Genomic DNA, 22290 nt, shown 5'->3' with positions numbered 1-22290 from the left:
TCAAATCCAATGTATTCTAAAAAATTCTACCATATTAAACTTTCTTTCTTATTTATACCCATCCCAATAAACTGATTTTAATTTTAAATGGCTGATCTGACATTTTCCCCTTCCCTCTTTTACTGCATTGATAATTTTACAGCGTCTGCTTGTCGCTGTTCGCGGATGAAGTATTTCACCCAAACTTTTCTAGTCAGTGTTCCTGTTAATTGTTCATAATTCCCGGTTACATTGTATTAAACTGGATGCAGGAAAAATGCCGAGAGAAATTCTTGAGTGTTTCACTGAACTATTCGGTGCAAGTATTTTTCTACTAAAGGTTTGAATCTGCTTGAAATTATAATGTCCAGACAGAACTCCAATTTCGTTTCGAGAACCCAATCATTCGAAAGATCTCGTCGATTCATTCAATCCGTATCAGATATTTATGGAAAAGACGAGATGGAAGAATTGCTTGACGAGATACGACATCTAGAGCCTTGTAATTTTCAATCTGGTGACATACAAGATTTTGAGATCAATGGAAGTCGTCACCTGCAGAATACAGGAGAATCAACTATGTCCATGTCTGTTCAGTCATGGGACTCTCATGCTGTATATCGCCACAGAATGGATAACATGAAGGCTCCAGTTGAAGTTATCCAATCAATATTAATTCATTTCCGCCCTTCACAGTGTTTGGAAAAGTTGGAGCTTTTCAGACTGGCATTCTTGGTAAGCATTTAAACTATTTTCAATCTGTGTCTGTCTCATTTAAGCTCATTGTTTCTTTTTTATTTACAGACATGTTGTATTGGAAGTCTCACCTGTGTATATCTGAGTGAATGGATGTACCTATCTTCCTTTCTTGTATTTATAGTTTTATTTTCATCATTGTGCACAATTTGGCTACTCATAGCTGATATAATTGGAATTATATACTTCTTGCCAATATCGTGGCCCAAATTTGTAAGTACTCATTGTATTTGATGTATTACTGACACTGCTTTTAACATAAAACCCCTTTCCTTAGAATACTCTTCTCTTCCTATGCATAGCTGTGGCACTTCTAACAGTCTCTTCTTTACTTATTCATCATGTTAACTTACCGTCAATGTTGGATGAAGCCCTTACAGACGATAGCCGGCATTTTCTTTACATAGCTGGAGTAAGGGTTAAGGAGAATGTTCATCACTATCTGCAATACTAGATCTATAATTTTCTTTGCAGATACTCAGCTTGTTGGCCTCCTTACTAGCTCTCATTCAAAGCCTAATGACTTCTTTCGGTCGACCTTATCCTATCTGGTGTTCTGCGTACAAAGCCGAACCAGACTGCCCCAGCCCCATGTCTCCTCCAGGTAATTTTTTTTTCCGACTTCGTACTTTGAATATAGAGTATTGATGTATTTTTTATAATTAGGTTCCATTCCAGGATCTCCTACAGAACGTCCAGTTATGGCGACAATGGCAGCTCTTGCTGGCATGTCGTCCGCAGTCGTCGCTACCGCGCCTCGATTAGGGAACCGTAACCGAAGTGCTTTGCATGATCGAGATCAAGTACCTCTTCGATCTGTCAGGAACTCCGTCAGCTGGGATGACGGTGTGAAACCAAGCAACTCCCGACTAAAACAGCTTAACGAGTATCCTCCGTTGCTTAATGAAACATGAAAAAAAAAACGCATCGTTTTAAATTAGTCATCAAGCGTTGCCATGATTTCCTTTTTCATCAAGCCGAAAAATAATCTCACCAGACTTCACTTGACATTATGTGTTAACACATGTGATAATGCGAGTGTAGGTGCAGTGGAATTAAAGTTTTCTGCACGTCCGGCAATACGCCCAAACATGCAACTTTTTGTATGGGATTGAATGCATTCTTCTTGGAAAGCTGAAGGAAACGCAATCCTCACTTGCAATGTGTTCTACATATTTTAGCCCAATTAATGATCTCATTGAAATTGGTTGTCTTGTAGCTTTAAATCGATAGCATGTTGTATTCTATAATGATCTCATTGAAGTGGCATTCTCATTAACATTCTCTTGAAATTGACAGTTCTTTGATGTTGCCGTCATTTGATTTCGGGAATGCGTCTTCATATATTAGATTGTGGCTCTCAGTAGATAGATAGTATTTGTACATGGTTAATTAACGCATGTAACACGGAAATCAATTGGCAACTCTATTTAATGTGTTTAGGTTGCTGCGTAGCTTTATTTGTTATGATTAAAAAAAAAAATGAATAAGGTTCTAGTCCCCTGATATTGTAAACGTACAACTTGTGTCTGTTTGTGCCAGATAAGCGTCCAGTAGGTAAATTTTCATTGAAAAAGTTCGTATTGGCGGTTCTTCCAGATGTAAAGTAAAGATAAGGTGGCTAAATTTCTTTTGGCTACGTTCATACTTTAATATTGCCACATCACCAGAAACTGCCTGCTGCTTATGGTATAAATTGTAAAGTTGTTGTGTATTACTAGTGTTAATATACATTTGAAGCACACATTGGTTTCTATTTAGTATCCTAAAGTATATAGCACTTGTTCTTTTACAACTTCTTCGCTTATGCGTTAAATGGAATTTAAGGTATTTGATCTATGTGGAATGTTTCACTAATAAAGATTTCGCAACTGATTAACTTCGTTGCGCAGTTGCTTTACTTCTTCTTCTAAATGGGCCTTGTCTTGAATTTGTTGTCTAAGTTGTTCTAATTCGCTCTAAAAAAAACAGACATATATCATCAAACAAAATTAAACAAGATTTGTCATTAAATTAATTGACTCCTACTTGTAATGTGAGAAATTGTTGAGCTGATTGGATGATTAGGTCTCCGAAACGACAACGAAGGACTTCGCGCAAATTATCTTCCACATCATGAACAATACGACGGATAAATTCAGCTTGAAAATCGACAGATGCTTCAGTCGAAATAGCCTCTTTGGGTTGATTGCCTACTTCAACAATAGGTACATTCTGTTTAGGTGGAGTTAATTCTGCAGCTGAGGGATAAGTTGCCTCAATTTCATGCTCTTCCACAGATAGCACTGTTTCACTGCACTGCACTGCTGTAGGTGGATGGCGTTCCAGGCAATTTTTTCCTTTGTATTTTAACAATGGGCTCGTTGCTAGACTAGGGCTAGCGTACAAATCAGCACTGATATCCCCTCCTTTCAAGGGAGAAAAAAGTGAACTGTTTTTGTGTTCCAGTTCTTTACTGTCGTTCGCAAACCCCATTGCAGGGAAATCTGTGCTAGAAGCCCCAGCTCCAGTAATAGGGCTTAGCACAGAGTGTGATTCAAGCTCGCAAGGCAATGGTGAAAGAAAAGGAAAACGGGAGGGCTTTTCAGGCACTTCATTCGCTGAAAATTGCAATAAAGCCGTCGGTCGCTCATTACTAGAAGAAATTGGGGGTTTGGATATCTTTTTAGATTTCGGAATTCCTGATTCAGTTTTTTTCTAAAATAACAACATTCAAACATGGGTTGTGGCATTAGTTAACAGTATTAATTAATAAGTTACATTATGTACCTGAATGTGAGTGCAGGCACGACAAATTAATTTGGTAATCGATGTTGTATGGGCAATAATGCTCTGCACAGGAGAACTGATGGATCGTAGGTCGTAAATCAAAATTTTACCTCGATTTGTTCCAACAACCAACGATGTGCCATCCGGAAAAAATTCTACGGCTGTAGAATTTTATGTTTTATGTTAATATTATATTATATATATATATAATAATATATGTATAATACCTGTAACAGGGGAATCGATTTCAATTTTCTTCAAGATCCTGCATTGGAAACCGATCATACAAATCAATAATAATGACTTCATGGATTTTTGTTTTTTGAAAATTACTTTTTCTTTGGACAGTCATATAATATGACATTCTTATCTAATCCTCCAGAAACCATAAGGATATCTGTTATAGGAGACAATGCAACAGAGCTTGCTGGTGACTGATGAGCGCCGGAAAATTCAGCTACTAGAGAATTATTTCCTTTATTAGAATAAGTGTTCCAAGCAACTACAGATCCACTGTTGAATGCTGCAGCCATAAGTGAATTTTTAACTGAGCTAATTTTTAAGTCTCGTAGTCCCTGAAATGATGCAATCAAGAATTAGTCACAAAAATATAGTTGATTACACCCATTAACATTTTTTCATACAGATGAATTTGTAACTGAATACTGCCCAATGGCTTGCCCAGTTTTAATGCCATAAACCTGAGTAATACCTCCATGATGACCACATGCAATGATAGAACTATTGCTTTGAATTCGACAAACTGCACTTTTCTCAACCTGAAACAAATATTGTTAGAATAGAAGAAGTTATATAAAAAATAACTGCATACCCCTTCATATTTCCTGATCAACTTATGTTTAGAATAATCCCACAACAGAACACTTCCAGAATTGGTTCCTGCTAGCAACAAATCATTTGAAAATCCTAAAGCTGTGGCATCTCCCTAATGTAATTAATTAGACATTAAAAATGTTGGAAAAATAACTCAAAATACAATATTTTATTGTGAACTGTTACCTCAATCAAACTGGCTGAGTTTTGATAAATCTCGGTACCAATAGAAGCAGTAAAAATTTTATTGCTGGCTTTTTGAACAAATGCCAGACTACTTCCATCATGATTCCATGCTACATCCAACACATTACCTAGAGTTTAATAGAATATTTAATAGAATATTACGGCATTTTTCTTTTTCCTTTTATACGATCAGGCCTACCTTCGTCGAATTTATGAATTGCTTCAAAATTGCCATCCCAAATTTGGCAAGTTTCAGCAGCACTTATCCAGCAGTATTTACCTGACGCCATCATTCACTTTTTAATAATAATAAAATTGAATAAAGATTAAACAATTAGGTTTTTTAAAGCAAGAATAGCAAGTAAACAAAATGAATAACCGAAACCAATTCAAAAGATGAAAACATTGCTAGACTAATGTAGTCGCATATTCACATTGCCAGATGTCGTCAAATTCTCACTTCGATTGTTAAAAATTTTGCTGTATGCATAAATATCATATCAGTACTAATTTTCATAAAATCGCAATTTTTGCGATTGATTTTTCAGTTCTAATGTGTAAATTTTATTTTTTACCTAATTTTTTTGTTCGTAATTTAAAGACAATTTCTTGTTCTTAGATGGCGCTATGTACCACTATATAGATTGGATAGTGTGTGGTTACCCTGGCGGCCTCGCCTGTAAATTTATCATTGATGGCCGGCCCACCCTCCCATTTAACTCTCATGTGTTAGTATAGTGTAACAAATTTGTTTGTGAATCACGTTGGATATCTAATATCTTGTGTTTTGCATTTTTGCTGTATAACTGCGGTTCCTACTATATACTTGAATTTTTGTTTTAAAATTTGAATTGAAAGAAATTACCGTTTTTCGTCAACTAGTCATCATATCAAACTAGAACTGGCTGACGTCCCTAGTTCAGAGGAGCTTGAAAAAAGCAAGGTTGTTGAAATGTCAGGGGATCATCGTACTGTTATCAAAGGTATATTGTTTTTATTATTTTGGCTTTTGAAGGACAACATTTTATTTTTGGTTTTCTTAATTCTAGGTAGTCCATCCCAGTATGTTAAGTTGAATGTAGGTGGATCTCTTCACTACACCACTATAGGAACATTGACAAAACATGATAGTAAAATATTCTTTAATTGGAATTCCAAATTTTCTGTGTTAACTAAAATGTTTTTCTTAGCTATGTTGCGGGCAATGTTTAGTGGGCGCATGGAAGTACTCACAGATTCAGAAGGTAAATATTTCATTATTTAGTCAAGTTGTACCATTTACCTGGTTTCTTCAGTGATTGACAATGGAGTTTTGAAGTTGCCTGGTGTAATTTCTATTTTCATTACTAATAGTGATCTTACCACAATGCCATTCTATTCTAGGTTGGATTTTGATTGACAGATGTGGCAAACATTTTGGTATAATCCTGAATTTCTTAAGAGATGGAAGTGCTCCTCTTCCTGAAAGTCCTAGAGAAACTGCTGAATTATTGGCTGAAGCCAAATATTATTGTGTAGCTGAGCTAGGTATTATTAGTTGATTTATTTTATGAAAATGCTAATTTTAATAGATTTTCTTTCCCTTCAAAGTGAATGCATGTGAGAATGCACTGAAGCGAAGAGAGCGAGAGCGAGATGTGGAACCTGCTTGCCGGGTTCCGTTAGTAACTTCAGCTCGCGAAGAACAAATGTTGATTTCGACTTCAGCAAAACCAGTGGTGAAATTGCTCATCAACCGTCACAACAATAAGTACTCTTATACTAGGTAACACAAAGAAGAAATAGATAAGTACATTGTTTGAAATAAAATTGAAAATTGTTTTTCTTCCGGTTCAGCGCTTCCGATGACAATTTGCTCAAAAACCTAGAACTCTTTGATAAGTTAAGTTTGAGATTCAGTGGACGGGTTCTTTTCTTAAAAGACGTAATCGGATCTCAAGAAATCTGTTTGTGGAGTTTTTTTGGTCATGGGAAAAAAGTGGCTGAAGTTTGCTGCACAAGCATTGTTTATGCTACAGATAAAAAACATACCAAGGTACACAGTTTTTTTATTTGACCCCTCTGTACCCATTTCCTTATATTCACCACTGCTTTAGGTTGAATTTCCGGAAGCAAGAATTTACGAAGAAACTCTGAACATTTTGTTGTACGAACATCGCCCCGGACCAGATGCTGACCTAATGCAAGCGACTTCAACGGCAAAAGGTGCAGCTGCGGCTCTTGCTGCTAGTGGAAATGCAGGTGGAGCTGTTTCGCATGCGAGTGACGAGGAAGAAGAAACGGCGGCTACCAGCACACGACGAGTTGTCAGCGCTGGTCTTGCTAGGTTGCGTCTCTCTTAGATTAGTTTCGTTGAATGTTACAAAATTGATCACTCGTTCGTATTAAATACTATATATCACCTAGTCTCCCTGGGTTTGTTCAATGATTGATTGTTTTATTGTTTGTATTACTATAAGGAATGCCACGCAAAAATACACCACGTGTAAAAAATTAGGACAACATTCAGTTTTTCTTATATTCAATTCGCTCTACCTTAACTACATTTAAAAAACAAAACGTATTAAAAATTATGATTTTCATGAAAATTTTAAGAATTATTTACCTTCATCATCAACTAGCTGATAGACATAAGTTACAACTGTAGAACTTTGTATATCCATTAGGACAAAGGAAGGAATGACAAATCTAAAATTTCATTTAATAATTAAAAATTTATATCTCTCTGAGGAAAATAAAATCTTTACTTGTTAATGGGATTGTATGCACCAGTTGCTGAGCCTGGATTTATGAAGAATTTTCCATCATGTTCATAAGCCTCAAATTTATGTGTATGTCCTGTAATCAAAATGTCAACTCCCAACTGCCTCTGAAGTGATGCCAATGATTCTGGATCACCCCAAGGTACAATTTGGTGGCCATGTGCTAAACCAATTTTAAACTGGCCCACAGTTACCACCTTTTGTTCAGGATAAGTGCTAGAAATCTTAAATATAAAAGAATTAGTAGTAGAGAATTACCAAAAGCAGGATGTTAGATTATCTACCTTGTCAAAGTCACCTCGAACTATGTGCACATCACTAGCCAGAGTTTTCAAGTAGTCCAAAGTTTCTTTGGAACACAAGTTTCCTGTGCAGAGTATGTGATGAATGCTGAAAATGGAAACATTACGTTTCATTATTTTAAATATACAGTGAATTTATGATTCAGACGTGCATTCAGCGTTATTATTTGTTATTTATTTTTTTTTACTTACCGACCAGGAACGAGTAGTTTTTTAAATTTCGCTGGTAATGCATTGCATCTGTTTGGAACATGAAGGTCTCCCAACACCAGGACTAACTGTAATGTAAATTGTCTTGCATAAACTTACACAATCAGTTATTTACTTAAACGAGAATTCAATCAACAACATACCATTTTCAGTTAACAGTTTTTTTTAGTTTTGACAGCTCACATAGGCCTTAGCTGCTTTACAGAAGCAGACAACATTTTAAAGGGGGCGGCACCCGACAGAAGAACAAATTAACATTTTAATTCAATATTTTGATACAAAATACAATTTTTAATTTAAAATGTAATCTTCTTGGATCGGAAGTGCATTTTTTTATCTTTAATTGTCGTCTTTAACACGTATTCGAATTTATTATGTAATTACTACTTCTGTTGTCTGCCACTAGGCGTCGTACGGTTTGTGTCTCTGTGTTTGTGATGAGAATGAGAATTGACATTCTCGTCTAAGAGGAACTGACTGTCACTTGGTTGGTTTTCAGTGTACATTTTTTTGCTGTGATCAATTCTAACTTTCGAGATTTGGTATCGCTTCAAGATTTCAATTTTAAAATGAATGTATTGTTAGCTGTGCGCATGTACATCAGTAAAATGATACAGGATAGTGGTCCGGGAATGAAAGTATTATTAATGGACAGAGAAACGGTAAATATACTAGATTCAGTATATGAAACAGTACTACTTTATGAAGTTTCAATTTCACAGATTGGAGTTGTGAGTGTTGCATATGCACAGTCAGAAATATTACAAAAAGAGGTTTACCTCTTTGAGCAAATCGACAAATCTGGACATGGACCAATAATGAAACATCTGAAATGTGTTGTCTTCTTAAGACCTTCTCAGGAGAATGTGCAACTCCTGGCAACTGAATTGAAATCTCCACGATATGGAGTCTACTACATATGTGATTATAAATCTGTTAAAATCTGCTAAAACTTGATTTCCACAATGTGAATTATTTACAAACTAAACTCTCTCATGTATCAATATTCTAGATTTTAGTGGGATAATTTCCAAGGCAGCTATTAAAGTTTTGGCAGAATCAGATGAACAGGAAGTTGTCAGAGAAATTCAAGAATTTTATGCTGATTTTTTTGCTATTGGACCTCACTTATTTTCATTGAATTTGGAGAAACCTATACATGGTTGGCACATTTTCAATTCTTTATTTTAGACAACAATTGATGCTTAATTACACAAAAAAATCTTGCAGGAATGGAGTGGAACCCCAATAGCTTACAGAGGTCTGTTCAAGGTGTTTTAAGCGTGTTATTAAGCTTGAAGAAAAATCCAATCATCCGATACCAGCACTTCTCTCCTCTGGCTCGCCGTCTTGCTGAAAGCATACGTGTTAGTAAAACTAGTTTTTTTTTTCTTTTAATTTCTTCGTTCATTGGTAATTACTCTTTTAATATTCACTTGTTTAGGACACAGTGTTAAAAGAGTCTTCTTTGTTTCATTTCCAAAGAGGAGAAAGCGTGCCGCTCTTATTAATTTTGGATCGACGATGTGATCCAATTACACCCTTGCTTAATCAGGTCTGCCAAGAATAAAAAGGGAAGTGTAATCTATTAATGTCTAATCACAGCATAATTGATTTTTATCCAGTGGACATATCAAGCTATGGTGCACGAATTACTGACGATAAAAAACAACAGAGTTAGTTTAGTTGGTGTTCCTGGTGCGCCAAAAGACATGAGCGAAGTCTTACTCTCTGCAGAACAGGATGAATTTTACGCAAATGTGAGAAATATTCTTGTCAAAACCACATTTCACGTTTGTGATTATTACCGTTACTTAAAAAAAAACGACTTTTTATCATGGTAGAACATGTACCTGAACTTTGGAGATATTGGCCAGACTATTAAGTCATTGATGGACGAATTCCAAGCAAAAGCTAAAAGTCATCAAAAAGTGGAAAGCATAGCTGATATGAAAGCGTTTGTGGAAAACTATCCTCAGTTCAAGGTTGTATTGAAACGCAAAACTTTTTATTTATTTATTTATTTTATTTTTATTTTTATTTAGAAAATGTCAGGAGCAGTCACGAAGCACGTGACTTTAGTAGGCGAACTTTCCCGAGTGGTGACCCAACATAATCTTTTAGAAATTTCGGAAGCCGAACAAGAACTTTCTTGTCAAGAGGAACACTCGCAGTCACTCACAAAAATTCGTCGCTTATTGGCTACTGATCAAATCCGAGATATTGATGCTTCCCGGCTTGTGTTTCTTTATGCTATTCGGTATAAACTAGAGGAAGGGGGTATTTTCCATCTTAATCACTCGATTTTTGCTGATTTAGATATAATAAGCACCCAAATAAGGATATTTTAGGCCTTGTAGAATTGCTTCGACGTCGAGGAACACCTGACCGATTAATTGACGTAACATTTTTTTTTTCTCATATTACGCAATGGTAATTTTAAATTCAACATCGGCTTAAAAAATTCTTTATAAAATAGTCTGTGGACGACATGCTTCGCTACAGCAATTCTGGTGAAACTGTCAGTTCGAGCTTTCTTACTACAAAGGATGTAACCAAAATCACTGAAAAAATTTTTAAGGTATGGCAATTTGTACGTTATCGTGTTTTATTTTTAGTAGTTGCTAATAAATTTGATTGTTTAAAGGGTTTAAAGGGTGTCGAAAATGTATTCACTCAACACTCACCTGTCTTGAAGGACATAATGGACAATATAGTTAAAGGACGTTTATCCGAAGACGCCTTTCCTGCTGCTGGAGGCGAATCTACTGCTGGAAGGTTGTACTTATTTGAAATTCTCCTTTTATGAAATATTAACGTGTTATTAATTCCTGAATTCGGGAACAGAATCCAAGATGTTATCATCTTTATGGTAGGCGGAGTGACTCACGAAGAGTCGTTCGCCGTGCATCAGTTCTGTCGAGCCAATACCGGTATTCGGATCGTTCTTGGAGGAACCCTAATTCATAATAGTCAGTCGTTTATGACGGATGTGGAAGCAGCCGTTAGATATTCAGCCTCAGGCACATCCCTAAAGTATCCTCAAAATTCAGCCTCATCAGGTTCTGGTCGCCATCCTAAGTTAACTTGAGCTATTGAGATTTTTTTTTCATTAAATTTATCATACGGTATGAACCAAAAGCTATCAAAGAAGTCGATTATATTATTTGTTTTATTTTCCATGAGCACATGCCATTGTTCAGCTGAATGTAAAAACGATGTTTTCCCTAATTGCACCCAATTAATGTTTAATTGCTATATGTGTTGAAATTTAATTGAACTGTACTAGTTAAGTCTTTCGAAAACCATCAGTTAAAGAAGTTAAATTAACATTAAAGAGAAAACGCATTTTATGCTTCTAGATTTAAATTTGTTAACAGCCGATCAATCATCTTATGTTTTTCGTGTGCTTCATGCGAGTTTTGATGCAACAAATCAATGTGATAACGCACATCATCGATGATCGCAATTGAATCCATTTCTTGACGGCCTTTTACTTCATAGGCATCGTCAATAATAAGTTGATGAAAATGTTCTGAATCTACTATCTGTAAAGGAAATTTCCTTAGATAGCGTAAATGCCAGAAATGGTAAGGAACGGAAACAAACTTACTTCCTCGACATTCTTAGCTATGAATTCATTACAGAAGACTTCGATTCGAGGTAGATTGAAAGTCCGAGATACTTTTATAAGGCTGATGACACTTTCAGAATCGATTGCGCTTATCAAAAAATTTGCGCAGAGTTTCTTCAAGCCCGGCATCAAATATAACTCGCCTATGTTGAGTAGTTCATAGACAGTTTCGGCGGAGAGCTGGTGCAATCCCGGTGTTTTTTACTTATATTAAAAAAATTTAAAGTATGATAATACCTGAACACAGTTAGAGTAAACGTATGAGACCACTTGCGCAAACACCTGTTAAATAATATGGCTTAAAATTTTTTACCTTCATTTTGTTTTTTAAATATTGTTGGGCCAATATAACATGGAATGTTTTGTAAAACTTTACCTCTGGTGTTACGTCACGTAGGGTCATAAGGTCTATTTCTGACCTTCCTTCCATCCCCTCTTTTTGCTTGATCGCTTTGTCGCAAACGCCAGTGCGCGAAGTTTCTCGAAAATGATCCCGAAACAAAGCTCTGAAGTACTCGCTCCGCCCAACAAAAGCAGCCTGCAATGAAATTCAATTCCTTCAATACATTGGAAAACATACGAACTCCTAATACTCAAACAAGTACTAACTTTATGGCATAGGAATTGATGATCATCAACGACGAAGCAAACGTCAACCAGATTGAGTAGTGGTGAAGGAATTTCAGTAAATGAATGGTTAACATTTAGTTCAGATGGCATCGCTTGCTTGGCCAACTGACTCAAATCACGTTGCACCTCTTCTAGAAATTCTTTCGACTCAAGTGTGAGGACTTTGATCTTTGTTCCCGGTTTGGTCTCGGCTAATAAAATATATTATTTGCACCGATAAGCCCTCGTATTTTAACATGTTCAGTTTTAAGCTTAAAGATGCTTTTAAAACTATATAAAACATAGCGGCGTTTCTATGGCTTTGCTTCTTACTCTCAACATGAGAACGCTATTGCAGCACTTGTATGGCAAAGCTAACGTGAAACAATGAAGAGTCCAACAAGGAATTTTTTGTATAAAAGAACAGAATGAAATAACATAGAACGACGGCACGTCTCATGCAGCCAGGTAGAGTTAATCGGCTTATGAATAGGGTCGCTTACGAACTCATTGACAATATGTCTGCGAGTTCTGTGCTTTCACTTTCATACAGATAGAAGATGGCGCAAATAACGGCTGCTAAACCGCCCGATCGGAAACTTTTAACAGGTGAATTTAAAAGTCACACAATTTAACTAATAGGTAATTTACCGAATGCTATTGACCGCTTTCTGGCTTCTTCTAAACGATCCTTTAAAGATGGAAGACGACACTGCATAGCTAAACGCATGCATTCGTCTACTTCGTCTAGGAGTGTATTAAGGCGTCCACTATACAAGTATTGAATAATTGATTTGAAAGCAGTCAGATCAACCTATTAATTACATTTAATGTGCAATTAGAGTTAATCACGCAATGTAATATTGTTTCCTGTAAAATCTACATACCAATTTATTTTGAAGCTTGACAGTTCTTTTAGAACTCCATTTTCCCTTGAAAGCTTCCCAGAAATATGGGGATCTAGCAGCTAAAATAAAACGGTGAATAGCAATTGATTCCCCTTGAATGTTGAAGCTGAAGTCACTAAGCTCTCCCAGATCAAGCAATCTTAATTTTTTTAAATAGTAACAGATCTCATTAAGTGGTAGAGTATTTTAAGTTTCTGTTATCTTACTTCCTCAAAAACTCTTCATATTCATCACGCACTACAACTCGGGATGAAAGGACTTTATAGTTCCTCAACTTGTTCCGTATTTCATTTGTCAATGCACCATAGAGGATGCGTTCTCCATCAAATGTTTGTGCTTCACATAGTGCTCCATGATCTAATAGATATTCTGCTAGCTCAACATGACCACATAAACATGCATAGTACCTTGTTTTCAAATTCAAGGGATTAGCTTAGATTATTTAAGGGGATTTGAAATAATGTCAACTTACAGCGGCGTGCTATCCCATCTGTCTCGAACATTTAGATCAACTTCCTTCTGTTCTACTAGGTACCTGTAACAAGTAATTGTTGAAGCTGGCTTGATACCGTTTTAGAAGTATCCATTGAAAGTATACTTAATTCTTTTCAAATTTCCGGATCGACAACTGAGGAATAGTTCACGTAGATCCATGTAATACCGATAAGAAGATATGTTTTTAAGAAGTATTATAGTTACAAATCAGTTGTCAGTTTTCACGTGCCGACTAAAGTAAACATCGTCTGTAGCTGCAGACCTGCAGTTTCCATGGTGACCTGCAGTTTCCCACAAATGAATTTGAATATTTGATTCGACGCTCTAACCTCTAAAATTATCAAGTTTTCTATATTTCACTAATTATGAACTTTTTCAAAAATTAGAATATAACAGGGCGACCGAGAAATTGTTCAAAGTGATTATAATCGGCGACCCCGGAGTTGGGAAGGTAAAGTTCGAGAAAAACGGACTTCCCTCTTCACTTTTTCTTTATTTTTTTTTCTATTTTTTTTCTGGGAAGACATCCTTTATTCGCCGGTATGTTCAAAATGCCTTTCGCGGGGATTATAAAGCTACGATAGGCGTAGATTTTGCTTTGAAAATTGTCAGATGGTCAGAAAACCAGACCATCAAGTTGCAACTTTGGGATATTGCAGGTAATATTATTCCCTTTTCTTTAATCCAACAATAAATAACATTTGTTTCACAGGTCAGGAAAGATTTACATGGATGACACGTGTATATTACAAAGGTTTCGTTTATTTGTAAGTCTATAAATTGTGTTGCATTAAAAACCTTCACTTTCAGAAGCTCAAGGCTGCATCATTATGTTCGATTTGACAAGTCGAAACTCATTTGAAAACGCCGTGAAATGGAAGAAAGACGTCGACTCGAAATGTGTCTTGGAAGATGGTGCCCCGGTATGTTACTGTTTTTCTATTTTTGTTTTTTTCTAAAATTACTGAAATACTAAAATTACTAATTTTTTACTGTCTGTTTTACTACCAGGTTCCGTGTATGTTATTAGCCAACAAAGTAAGTTGTTTCTGGTGCAGTCCAATTTAAGCGTAGATATTTAACTAACCGGCCGCATCTATTTTACAGTGTGATTTGCGGCAAAGGGAGGTGGATCAATGGTGAGAATCCGTTCTAATGCAAATAATAATTAATAATTTAGAAGATCCAAATTAGGGAGATTGAAACTCTTTGTCGGGAGCACAGCTTCATTGGTTGGACAGAAACATCAGCAAAAGATGACCTGATGGTTGGTGACTGCATGAGGTGAGTCAAAACGGTAATGTTTATTACAAACTGCTCTCAATTACTGCCCTACATTTAAAATTAGGTTCCTGATCGAAATAATGATGAAGTATAACCGCTTCCAAACGACCGACATTTTTGGGCCGTCCCTAAAGCTTAGTAAACGAACAATCGAAGAAAGCAACGGTGTAATTGCTAGAAAGGAAACTTCTTCTTGCGGCTGCTGACCGTGAATCTACATTAATATTTATAAGTTCATTTTCATGTGCTGACCCTGTTATTCTTGTGTTGAAAATCAATTCATTCTAATAATAGCGCGAATAGCACTTTTATATAAATAAAAGTGTCTGTTATTTCTAACTTACGATCAAATCAAATGAAAACAAAATTATTCTCATCGCCACACAACTTCTAGTTTTACTTGACCATCACACATATTACACAACATTGCGCAAAGTAAAGACGGGATTGTACTTGCGATAGGGTCGACATGCTGGCTGAGCAACAGAAGGACCAAAAGTCCCGTATGGGACTCGTAGTTTCGTGACACATTCTTCATCTTGGTTGACCGATAAAGGTGCATCGAGTAGTAGACTTTCTGGAACTCGTACTCCTCCCATCACTAAACAGTTGACATGTGCAAGTCGCTCCGCTGGTTCTGGGCTGATCAAGTAGACACGGCCTCTTGCAAGGTCGATTCCTCTGATAATACCGTAGCCCAGACAAGGCATCAAAGGTAACTCTCGCAAAATTTTGGGGTATTTTCCGTCAGCAGCCTGGTAATATGGAACAGAAGCAGCGGCATCGTTGTCCAAAATGCAAAGAGCAACCAGCGAAGCGTTGAGAGCGGCCATTGTCAAAGCAGGTGGAACAGATTCATGGCAGATGCAAACGGCCAAATCTTGCCTTGAAATAGAAATTTTAATTAACACAATTATTCTTGAATACAATAATATTGATTGGGAAATCATTATTACCATGAAATGCAGTAGGGTACAGAATCCATTAACGACCAACGAGCGCTGTTAGATAGTTGGCTGAAATAGGACATTAGTCCAATTTGCCGCAATTCCGATGCACGAAAACCCCATTCTTCTAAACTTTTCTCTGATAGTTCCGCCGATGAATAGATTGCTTGTAGCTCGTAATTGGGTAATTTTTCTGACCACTCAGCAGCATCGGTTAGCCAGCCGCGTTGGTGTTGTGCAACATAATCACGTTCGAGCATTGCAGGGAAATTGCGACGAAGTGAGCGGCTGCTAATTTGAAGAAGTTGGTGTGGCTGGGTAAGACGAATCAAGTCTAATGTTACATCCAAACCAATTCCGCTAGTGAATCCCATGGTATTGATTAGTGTTGGAACATTTTCCAAGGCAAATTTAAGCTTGCAGTCGATAAGAAGTTGCCGGCATGACCGAACATAGCGTTCCGGACAACCGATAATATCTGCATCCCCGACGAAGTATGAGAAAAGTGGCTGTTGAATGTGGGTAAAATTTGGACCAAGCAACGGTTCAGAGACTAAAGATGCTGTTACGCATCCCGCAGGAAAAAATTCTGGCTGACCAGGATCAAAGTCCACCACCAAAACGGTTCCACACTTTTGGATGAGTTGATTGACCAAGTAACGAAGTAGAGTTGATTTCCCCACTCCTTTTCCACCGAGCAACATTACTCTAACAGTCTCCTTTTTTTGATATTTATCCATTAATTGTTGTGCATACTCTGCCCAGACATCTGGTTGTAAATAGAATCTGGCGCTGAAAATGCTTCCGCGTAGAACAATACTCGTGTCAAGTTGGTTACAAAGTTTGCCAAATAGGTTGCGATTTTCATCTCTCCAATAATTAGATTCTGGAGGAACGCACTCTTCTTTCTTGAGGATGTTGATGGGGAAAATACGGCTGATGTAATCAATCATTCCAAAGTTAAGGGAACGCAAAATAAGCAAGACATTTTCAGAGCTCTTTTTCTTCAAAAGATTTTCTTCACACGTCAACCCAGCAGACTTCAAGAGAGCGTGAGCGCGGCTTGCATTAAAAGACGTATTGCTTTTTCCGACTGAACGGATGCACTGCAGACTGTATCCTCTAGGAGAAAAAACATGGTATGTTTTACTTAAATTCTGCTCAATAGAAAAGCCTTGCATCTCGGCAATCCCACTAAGACATGTCAAACTAAGACGTCCTTTGAAGTAAAAACATGTCTGAAATGGGATGAATGCTAGAACTTCATTGGGATTAATTAGAAGGAAATCAAATGTATCCAGAGTTTGGTAGACTGCTTGCAAAGAACTTGATTCCTCATCCATAGCAAAGGTTTCTTCAATACCTTCTTTTTCTGCTGTTAAAAAAGAATCATCCTCATTGGGAGAGGATTGGAATGAATTATCTTCATCAGAAATGTTGCTCTCCTTTAATTTAAGTTTTAAGGCACCAATGCCAGTCACCGACACACTTTGATTAATGGTTGAACTGTTGTCTACATTTAATTTGGATGATGTTTTGTTCTTTCGTGAAGTTTTTTTTTTAAGTTTTGATCTTTTCGAAGTTGGTTTGGTCTGTCCATTTTTTAAGGAATCATAGACACTTTTGGCTGAAAGCAAATGACTGACAAATGACAATTTTTTCTCTGCCATATTTGTTGAGTCAGAACTATCGTTTGTGTTGCTTTTTCTTGAAGAAGAAGCAGTCTTCGTTTTTTTGGTTGAGAGTTTCTTCATATTTGTCAAATCTTCGTGGAGGCTTCAATGAACCTTCAAGGAAATTTTGGTTTGAGTTTTATTTTAGTAAGCTATTTTAATAATATTCAATTATACCTGATTAGATCCTATTGTTAAATTTTATTTTTAAAAATTGCAGATTTTTACAGTATTTTTAAGCAGCCGAATTTTCAATCCAAGCACGTGTAAAACTGTAAGCTGTCGACGCTCAAGTTGCCAGATGCTCTTTAATTCAGCGATCAAATCTTCGGCGGGAAATGTAACTATTATTACGCGTACTTTCTTTGTCATCACTCTATTTAATCGGCTAATAAAAAAGTCGACTATTGCGCCACCTTACTCGTTGATTACAGACATTTTTACTTTGGATTTTAGTAGGAATAGGGAATTGCCGGTACAAGGACTTACTTGCATCAGCTGATACCCGCCATTTCCATTTCCCCATAAAGGTGGCAGCACGCAGCACTTTCGAGTTGCCGGACCTTATTCCTTCTCATCTATAGAAAGTACTGGTAATTACTGACTCTGGCTTTCTGTTGCTCTCTTGCTCGTCATTCTTTCAGTTTGGCTATCTTTCGTTCCAATCCTGGTGTGCAAATTCGCCGGCATTTTGTCGTAATTGTTCATAATTCTCCCTTCGTTGAAATAGTCTTCGTGAGTATTCCAATCGTTCGGAGTTTGAAACTTACCGTAATTTTTTTTTATATTAAAGTAAGAAAACTGGTTTGTTAGCACCCATTGTGACGCTCGTGTTGCCCAAGGTATTGAGTTTAATTTTTAGATGTCCACTGCTGAGGTGGATCCGTCACCCTCGTCTCCCAGTCCTGCTGCAAAGAAAAGGAAGTTGGAAGAAAATAACGGGAACAGCAGTAACGGTAGCAATCACCATTTAAAAGAAGTTCAGCAGCAATCGAAAATGGCAGGAAATGGCAACATCCACACCATCGATGAGGGTCTTTATTCCAGACAACTTTATGTATTGGGCCATGAAGCTATGCAGAGGATGGCTACTTCTGATGTCCTGATTTCCGGTCTTGGAGGCCTTGGAGTGGAAATTGCTAAGAATATCATCTTGGGAGGTGTGAAGTCTGTCACCCTTCATGACAACTCAATTTGCAAAGCCTCTGACCTTTCTTCCCAGTTTTATGTATCGGAAGCAGATCTGGGAAAGAACAGAGCTGAAGTTTCTCACAAGAGCTTGGCCGAACTCAATCAGTATGTCCCAGTAGAAACTTATACAGGAGAGTTGAACAAAGAATTCTTGAAGAAATACCGAGTTGTAGTTTTAACTAATTCAAGTCTTGAAGAGCAACTTCGGGTTTCTGAGATCGTTCGTAGCTTCGGCAATGCTCTCATCGTCTCCAAAACACAAGGTCTGTTTGCCCAAGTCTTCTGTGACTTTGGGGAAGATTTCACCATCATCGATACTACTGGAGAAAATCCCGTTTCTGCTATGATTGCGGGGGTGACTAAAGAAGAAGCAAGTGTTGTTACTTGCTTGGATGAGACCCGGCACGGATTGGAAGATGGCGATTGTGTTACTTTCTCGGAGGTACAGGGCATGGTTGAGCTGAATGGTTGCGAACCCAAGAAGATCAAAGTACTTGGACCATACACCTTTAGCATTGGTGACACGAGCGCTTTCAGCGACTATGTACGTGGAGGAGTGGTTACTCAAGTGAAAATGCCCAAACAAATCCACTTCAAACCGTTGGCTGACGCGCTCGAAGAACCAGAATTCGTGATGACAGATTTCGGCAAATTTGATCGGCCCCCCCAAATCCATCTAGCATTCAGGACATTGGACGCCTACGTCAAGAAGGAGGGACGATTGCCAACTCCTTGGAGCCGTAAAGACAGTCAACAGTTTGTGGATTTAGCTAAAGAGTTAAACACCGGTCTAAGTGGCTTATCTAAAGTTGATGAAGTTGACGAAAAGTTATTGGCCACCTTCTCCCATGTATGTCAAGGAGATTTGAACCCCTTAAACGCCACTCTCGGCGGGGTTGTCGCTCAAGAAGTTATGAAGGCGTGTAGCGAAAAGTTTTCTCCCATTGTTCAATGGCTATACTTCGATGCCACCGAGTGTCTGCCAGATAACCAAGATTCGTTGACCGAAGAAAACTGTAAGCTTACTGGATCCAGATATGATGGACAGGTATTGAAATATTTATTTTTGTTTTTCATCAGTTATGCATTTTATTTTTTTACATTTTCAGGTGGCAGTTTTTGGCAATGAATTCCAGAAAAAGCTTGGATCCCTACGTTACTTCATTGTGGGAGCTGGAGCTATCGGTTGTGAGGTAATTATCAAAGTTTTTGTAATACATTTTCTGTAGATTTTATTAATTAAAAAAAAAATTCTATTTGTTAGCTTCTCAAAAATTTTGCCATGATTGGAGTTGGTGCTGGTGAAGGGGGCCAAGTCTTCGTAACAGACATGGACTTGATTGAAAAGTCCAATCTGAATAGGCAGTTTCTTTTCCGGTCGCATGACGTACAGAAACCCAAATCCAGTTCGGCGGCCGCTGCCGTGAAGGTGATGAACCCTCAGGCCAACGTTACAGCCTTCGAGAATCGCGTCGGTCCCGAAACGGAGCAGTTCTTTGATGACGATTTTTTTTCGAAATTGGATGGCGTTGCTAATGCCCTCGACAACGTGGATGCCCGTATCTACATGGATAGGCGCTGCGTCTATTACCACAAGCCCTTGCTCGAATCTGGAACTCTGGGTACCAAAGGAAACGTTCAAGTTGTTATCCCCCATCTAACGGAGTCATATAGTTCGTCTCAAGTAATATAGCTGATTATTTATTTTTTCTTGTATGCTAGTTTTCTGGTTTATTGTAATTAATCAACTTTCTTCTTAAACTTATAGGATCCTCCGGAAAAATCAATTCCTATCTGTACGCTGAAGAATTTTCCTAATGCCATTGAACACACACTGCAATGGGCTCGGGATATGTTCGAAGGGTTGTTCCGGCAATCAGCAGAGAGCGCTGCTCAATATTTAGTTGATTCTAAATTCATGGAGAGAACACTAAAGCTAACAGGATCTCAACCACTCGAGATAGTCGAGGCCGTCCACCGCAGCCTAGTTGAGGAACGTCCGAAGAATTTTGAGCAGTGTGTGCAATGGGCTCGCCTCCATTGGCAGGAACAATATCACAATCAGATCAAGCAATTATTGTTTAATTTTCCACCCGAGCAACTTACTTCTTCTGGTAAAATCTATTGATAAAGTGTAATTTACTTTGTATATAATTTTTTGCTTTGGCAGGTCAACCGTTTTGGTCGGGACCTAAACGCTGTCCTCATCCATTGGAATTCGATATCACTAACCCCGTCCATTTGGATTATGTGGTAGCGGCTGCTAATCTAAAAGCAAAAATTTACAACATCCCACAGTCGCGCGATGTACAGGTGAGTTCACTTTTTTTAGTTAAAACATAATTTGATTTACAGTTTTTTTTATCCCCTCGGACTCGGATATAGGCTATTACTAAAATGGTTGAATCGTGTGTCGTACCGGAATTCGTACCACGTTCAGGAGTTAGAATTGCTGTTTCGGATGCGGAAGCTGCTGCTGCCGCCAACAACCCAGGCATGCTTGATGAAGACAGACTTACCCAGCTGCAGACGGAGTTGCCATCTGTGGACTCTCTGTCCGGCTTGCGCATTCTCCCCCTTGAATTTGAAAAGGATGACGACACCAACTTTCACATGGATTTCATCGTAGCCTCTTCTAACTTGCGGGCAGAGAATTATGATATCGCACCGGCTGATCGCCACAAGAGCAAACTTATTGCTGGAAAGATTATTCCAGCTATTGCTACTACTACCTCCGTCGTTTCAGGCTTGGTCTGCATCGAACTTTTGAAGTTGGTACAGGGTCATACCAATCCAGAGGCATTCAAGAACGGGTTTATCAACTTGGCTCTTCCGTTCTTTGGCTTTTCTGAACCAATCGCTGCTCCCAAGCAAACGGTATTATTGGAAAATATTTTAATCGATTCGTTAACTAACAAATTTTTTGTTTGTATTTAATTAAAGTATTACGACAAGGAATGGACCTTGTGGGATCGTTTTGAAGTGGAGGGTGAAAAGACGCTCCGACAATTTATTGATTATTTCGAAAGCGAACACAAGCTGAAAATCACCATGCTTTCACAGGGTGTTTGCATGCTTTATTCGTTCTTTATGCCGCAAGCTAAACGAAGCGAACGTATGGATCTCCCCATGTCAGAGGTTGTCAAGCGTGTGTCGAAGAAGAGACTGGAGCCTCATGTCAAAGCACTCGTCTTCGAGTTATGCTGTAATAACCTTGAAGATGAAGACGTCGAAGTGCCCTACGTCCGTTACGTGCTCCCGACCGAATAAAACTATTTGATTACTCTACGTTGTGCGGCGGGTTGGGGGTTGGTTCATAATTTGATTTCAAGGTTATTTACTACCATAATCATCAGTTCACTTGCGCTATATCTAATGTTGTGGACTATTAGCTTAGTTCGTTGCTTTCTTTAATTCTAAATAGAATTCTCTATGGAAGTTATGTTGACCTGGGTCATTTATAATCAATTCCAAGAGTTCTTTCTTTGTGCCAGTGAGTATTAAATGTTACCGATTGGATTAACAAAGGGCAAAAATCCTTACTCTACATGGCTGCAACTTTTTCAACAACCTCCCTTTCAACCCTTCCCCATTTACCGATTGTACAACTGGCCTTGAATATTGGTATGAAGTTAATACATGCCGTCAAAATTAAATTCTTTATAAAAATGCTTTATTTTTTAATCAAGTGCCATTATCAACGTATTTAGCAAGTCTTTGACTTGGGTCGATTGATGATAAATCAATTGAG

At 37.8% G+C, this 22290-nt stretch overlaps 9 protein-coding genes across 17 annotated transcripts; 5 read left to right on the top strand and 4 right to left on the bottom strand.

The window, feature by feature from the left end:
- The first annotated feature begins 73 nt into the window (after positions 1–73).
- Positions 74–2479, top strand: LOC124344194. Of its 2 annotated transcripts, XM_046797687.1 has the most exons (5): positions 77–714; positions 784–948; positions 1013–1147; positions 1210–1339; positions 1402–2479. In XM_046797687.1, the coding sequence occupies exons 1-5, from the start codon at positions 343–345 to the stop codon at positions 1647–1649; spliced, it is 1050 nt and encodes a 349-aa protein (XP_046653643.1). In that variant the 5' UTR covers positions 77–342; the 3' UTR covers positions 1650–2479. The 2 variants fall into 2 exon arrangements, with proteins under 2 accessions (XP_046653644.1, XP_046653643.1); XM_046797688.1 differs by lacking the exon at positions 1013–1147 and having other exon boundaries at positions 74–714.
- On the bottom strand, positions 2428–4960 carry LOC124344144 (protein NEDD1-like). The gene is made up of 9 exons (XM_046797604.1): positions 4724–4960; positions 4525–4652; positions 4337–4450; positions 4149–4283; positions 3838–4079; positions 3732–3769; positions 3505–3665; positions 2764–3432; positions 2428–2693 (listed from the first exon to the last, which is right to left on the bottom strand). The coding sequence occupies exons 1-9, from the start codon at positions 4815–4817 to the stop codon at positions 2589–2591; spliced, it is 1686 nt and encodes a 561-aa protein (XP_046653560.1). The 5' UTR covers positions 4818–4960; the 3' UTR covers positions 2428–2588.
- A 212-nt stretch (positions 4961–5172) lies between these two features.
- Positions 5173–7019, top strand: LOC124344204 (BTB/POZ domain-containing adapter for CUL3-mediated RhoA degradation protein 3-like). The gene is made up of 7 exons (XM_046797702.1): positions 5173–5507; positions 5574–5654; positions 5715–5768; positions 5908–6051; positions 6115–6289; positions 6361–6559; positions 6621–7019. Exons 1-7 carry the CDS (start codon positions 5477–5479, stop codon positions 6864–6866), a joined length of 930 nt encoding a protein of 309 aa, XP_046653658.1. The 5' UTR covers positions 5173–5476; the 3' UTR covers positions 6867–7019.
- Positions 6953–8053, bottom strand: LOC124344230 (vacuolar protein sorting-associated protein 29-like). The gene is made up of 6 exons (XM_046797745.1): positions 7942–8053; positions 7781–7866; positions 7571–7676; positions 7272–7510; positions 7130–7212; positions 6953–7064 (listed from the first exon to the last, which is right to left on the bottom strand). Exons 1-6 carry the CDS (start codon positions 7942–7944, stop codon positions 7030–7032), a joined length of 552 nt encoding a protein of 183 aa, XP_046653701.1. The 5' UTR covers positions 7945–8053; the 3' UTR covers positions 6953–7029.
- Positions 8054–8229: 176 nt separating this feature from the next.
- Positions 8230–11151, top strand: LOC124344142 (vacuolar protein sorting-associated protein 45-like). The gene is made up of 12 exons (XM_046797602.1): positions 8230–8460; positions 8521–8719; positions 8811–8960; positions 9029–9165; positions 9243–9353; positions 9424–9558; positions 9643–9783; positions 9844–10058; positions 10118–10199; positions 10278–10379; positions 10446–10576; positions 10646–11151. The coding sequence occupies exons 1-12, from the start codon at positions 8368–8370 to the stop codon at positions 10887–10889; spliced, it is 1740 nt and encodes a 579-aa protein (XP_046653558.1). The 5' UTR covers positions 8230–8367; the 3' UTR covers positions 10890–11151.
- Positions 10910–13775, bottom strand: LOC124344162 (ankyrin repeat and BTB/POZ domain-containing protein 1-like). Of its 2 annotated transcripts, none has more exons than XM_046797633.1 (10): positions 13548–13775; positions 13422–13484; positions 13156–13306; positions 12929–13088; positions 12693–12855; positions 12042–12253; positions 11809–11970; positions 11670–11714; positions 11412–11612; positions 10910–11346 (listed from the first exon to the last, which is right to left on the bottom strand). In XM_046797633.1, exons 2-10 carry the CDS (start codon positions 13450–13452, stop codon positions 11149–11151), a joined length of 1323 nt encoding a protein of 440 aa, XP_046653589.1. In that variant the 5' UTR covers positions 13453–13484; positions 13548–13775; the 3' UTR covers positions 10910–11148. The 2 variants fall into 2 exon arrangements, with proteins under 2 accessions (XP_046653589.1, XP_046653588.1); XM_046797632.1 differs by having other exon boundaries at positions 13156–13356; positions 13548–13773.
- On the top strand, positions 11587–22195 carry LOC124344103 (ubiquitin-like modifier-activating enzyme 1). 5 transcript variants are annotated; one of them, XM_046797547.1, is made up of 8 exons: positions 11587–11598; positions 18211–19587; positions 19649–19732; positions 19804–20223; positions 20308–20653; positions 20710–20852; positions 20925–21416; positions 21483–22195. In XM_046797547.1, the coding sequence occupies exons 2-8, from the start codon at positions 18211–18213 to the stop codon at positions 21807–21809; spliced, it is 3189 nt and encodes a 1062-aa protein (XP_046653503.1). In that variant the 5' UTR covers positions 11587–11598; the 3' UTR covers positions 21810–22195. The 5 variants fall into 5 exon arrangements, with proteins under 5 accessions (XP_046653503.1, XP_046653502.1, XP_046653501.1 ...); XM_046797546.1 differs by having other exon boundaries at positions 18191–19587; XM_046797545.1 differs by lacking the exon at positions 11587–11598 and adding an exon at positions 17812–17941.
- Positions 12396–15097, top strand: LOC124344218 (ras-related protein Rab-7L1-like). Of its 3 annotated transcripts, none has more exons than XM_046797729.1 (9): positions 12396–12650; positions 13831–13895; positions 13968–14103; positions 14157–14198; positions 14255–14367; positions 14456–14482; positions 14552–14583; positions 14669–14728; positions 14793–15097. In XM_046797729.1, the coding sequence occupies exons 1-9, from the start codon at positions 12602–12604 to the stop codon at positions 14932–14934; spliced, it is 666 nt and encodes a 221-aa protein (XP_046653685.1). In that variant the 5' UTR covers positions 12396–12601; the 3' UTR covers positions 14935–15097. The 3 variants fall into 3 exon arrangements, with proteins under 3 accessions (XP_046653685.1, XP_046653684.1, XP_046653683.1); XM_046797728.1 differs by having other exon boundaries at positions 14258–14367; positions 14639–14728; positions 14793–15095; XM_046797727.1 differs by having other exon boundaries at positions 14639–14728; positions 14793–15090.
- LOC124344123 (polynucleotide 5'-hydroxyl-kinase nol9-like) lies at positions 15099–17704 on the bottom strand. Its single transcript, XM_046797576.1, has 3 exons — positions 17526–17704; positions 15685–17462; positions 15099–15613 (listed from the first exon to the last, which is right to left on the bottom strand). Exons 2-3 carry the CDS (start codon positions 17427–17429, stop codon positions 15145–15147), a joined length of 2214 nt encoding a protein of 737 aa, XP_046653532.1. The 5' UTR covers positions 17430–17462; positions 17526–17704; the 3' UTR covers positions 15099–15144.
- Positions 22196–22290: the final 95 nt, after the last annotated feature.

The sequence above is a fragment of the Daphnia pulicaria genome, chromosome 6 (genome assembly GCF_021234035.1).
Source record: "Daphnia pulicaria isolate SC F1-1A chromosome 6, SC_F0-13Bv2, whole genome shotgun sequence".
NCBI lineage: Eukaryota > Metazoa > Arthropoda > Branchiopoda > Diplostraca > Daphniidae > Daphnia > Daphnia pulicaria.
This window is presented reverse-complemented; position numbering and strand designations above follow the sequence as displayed.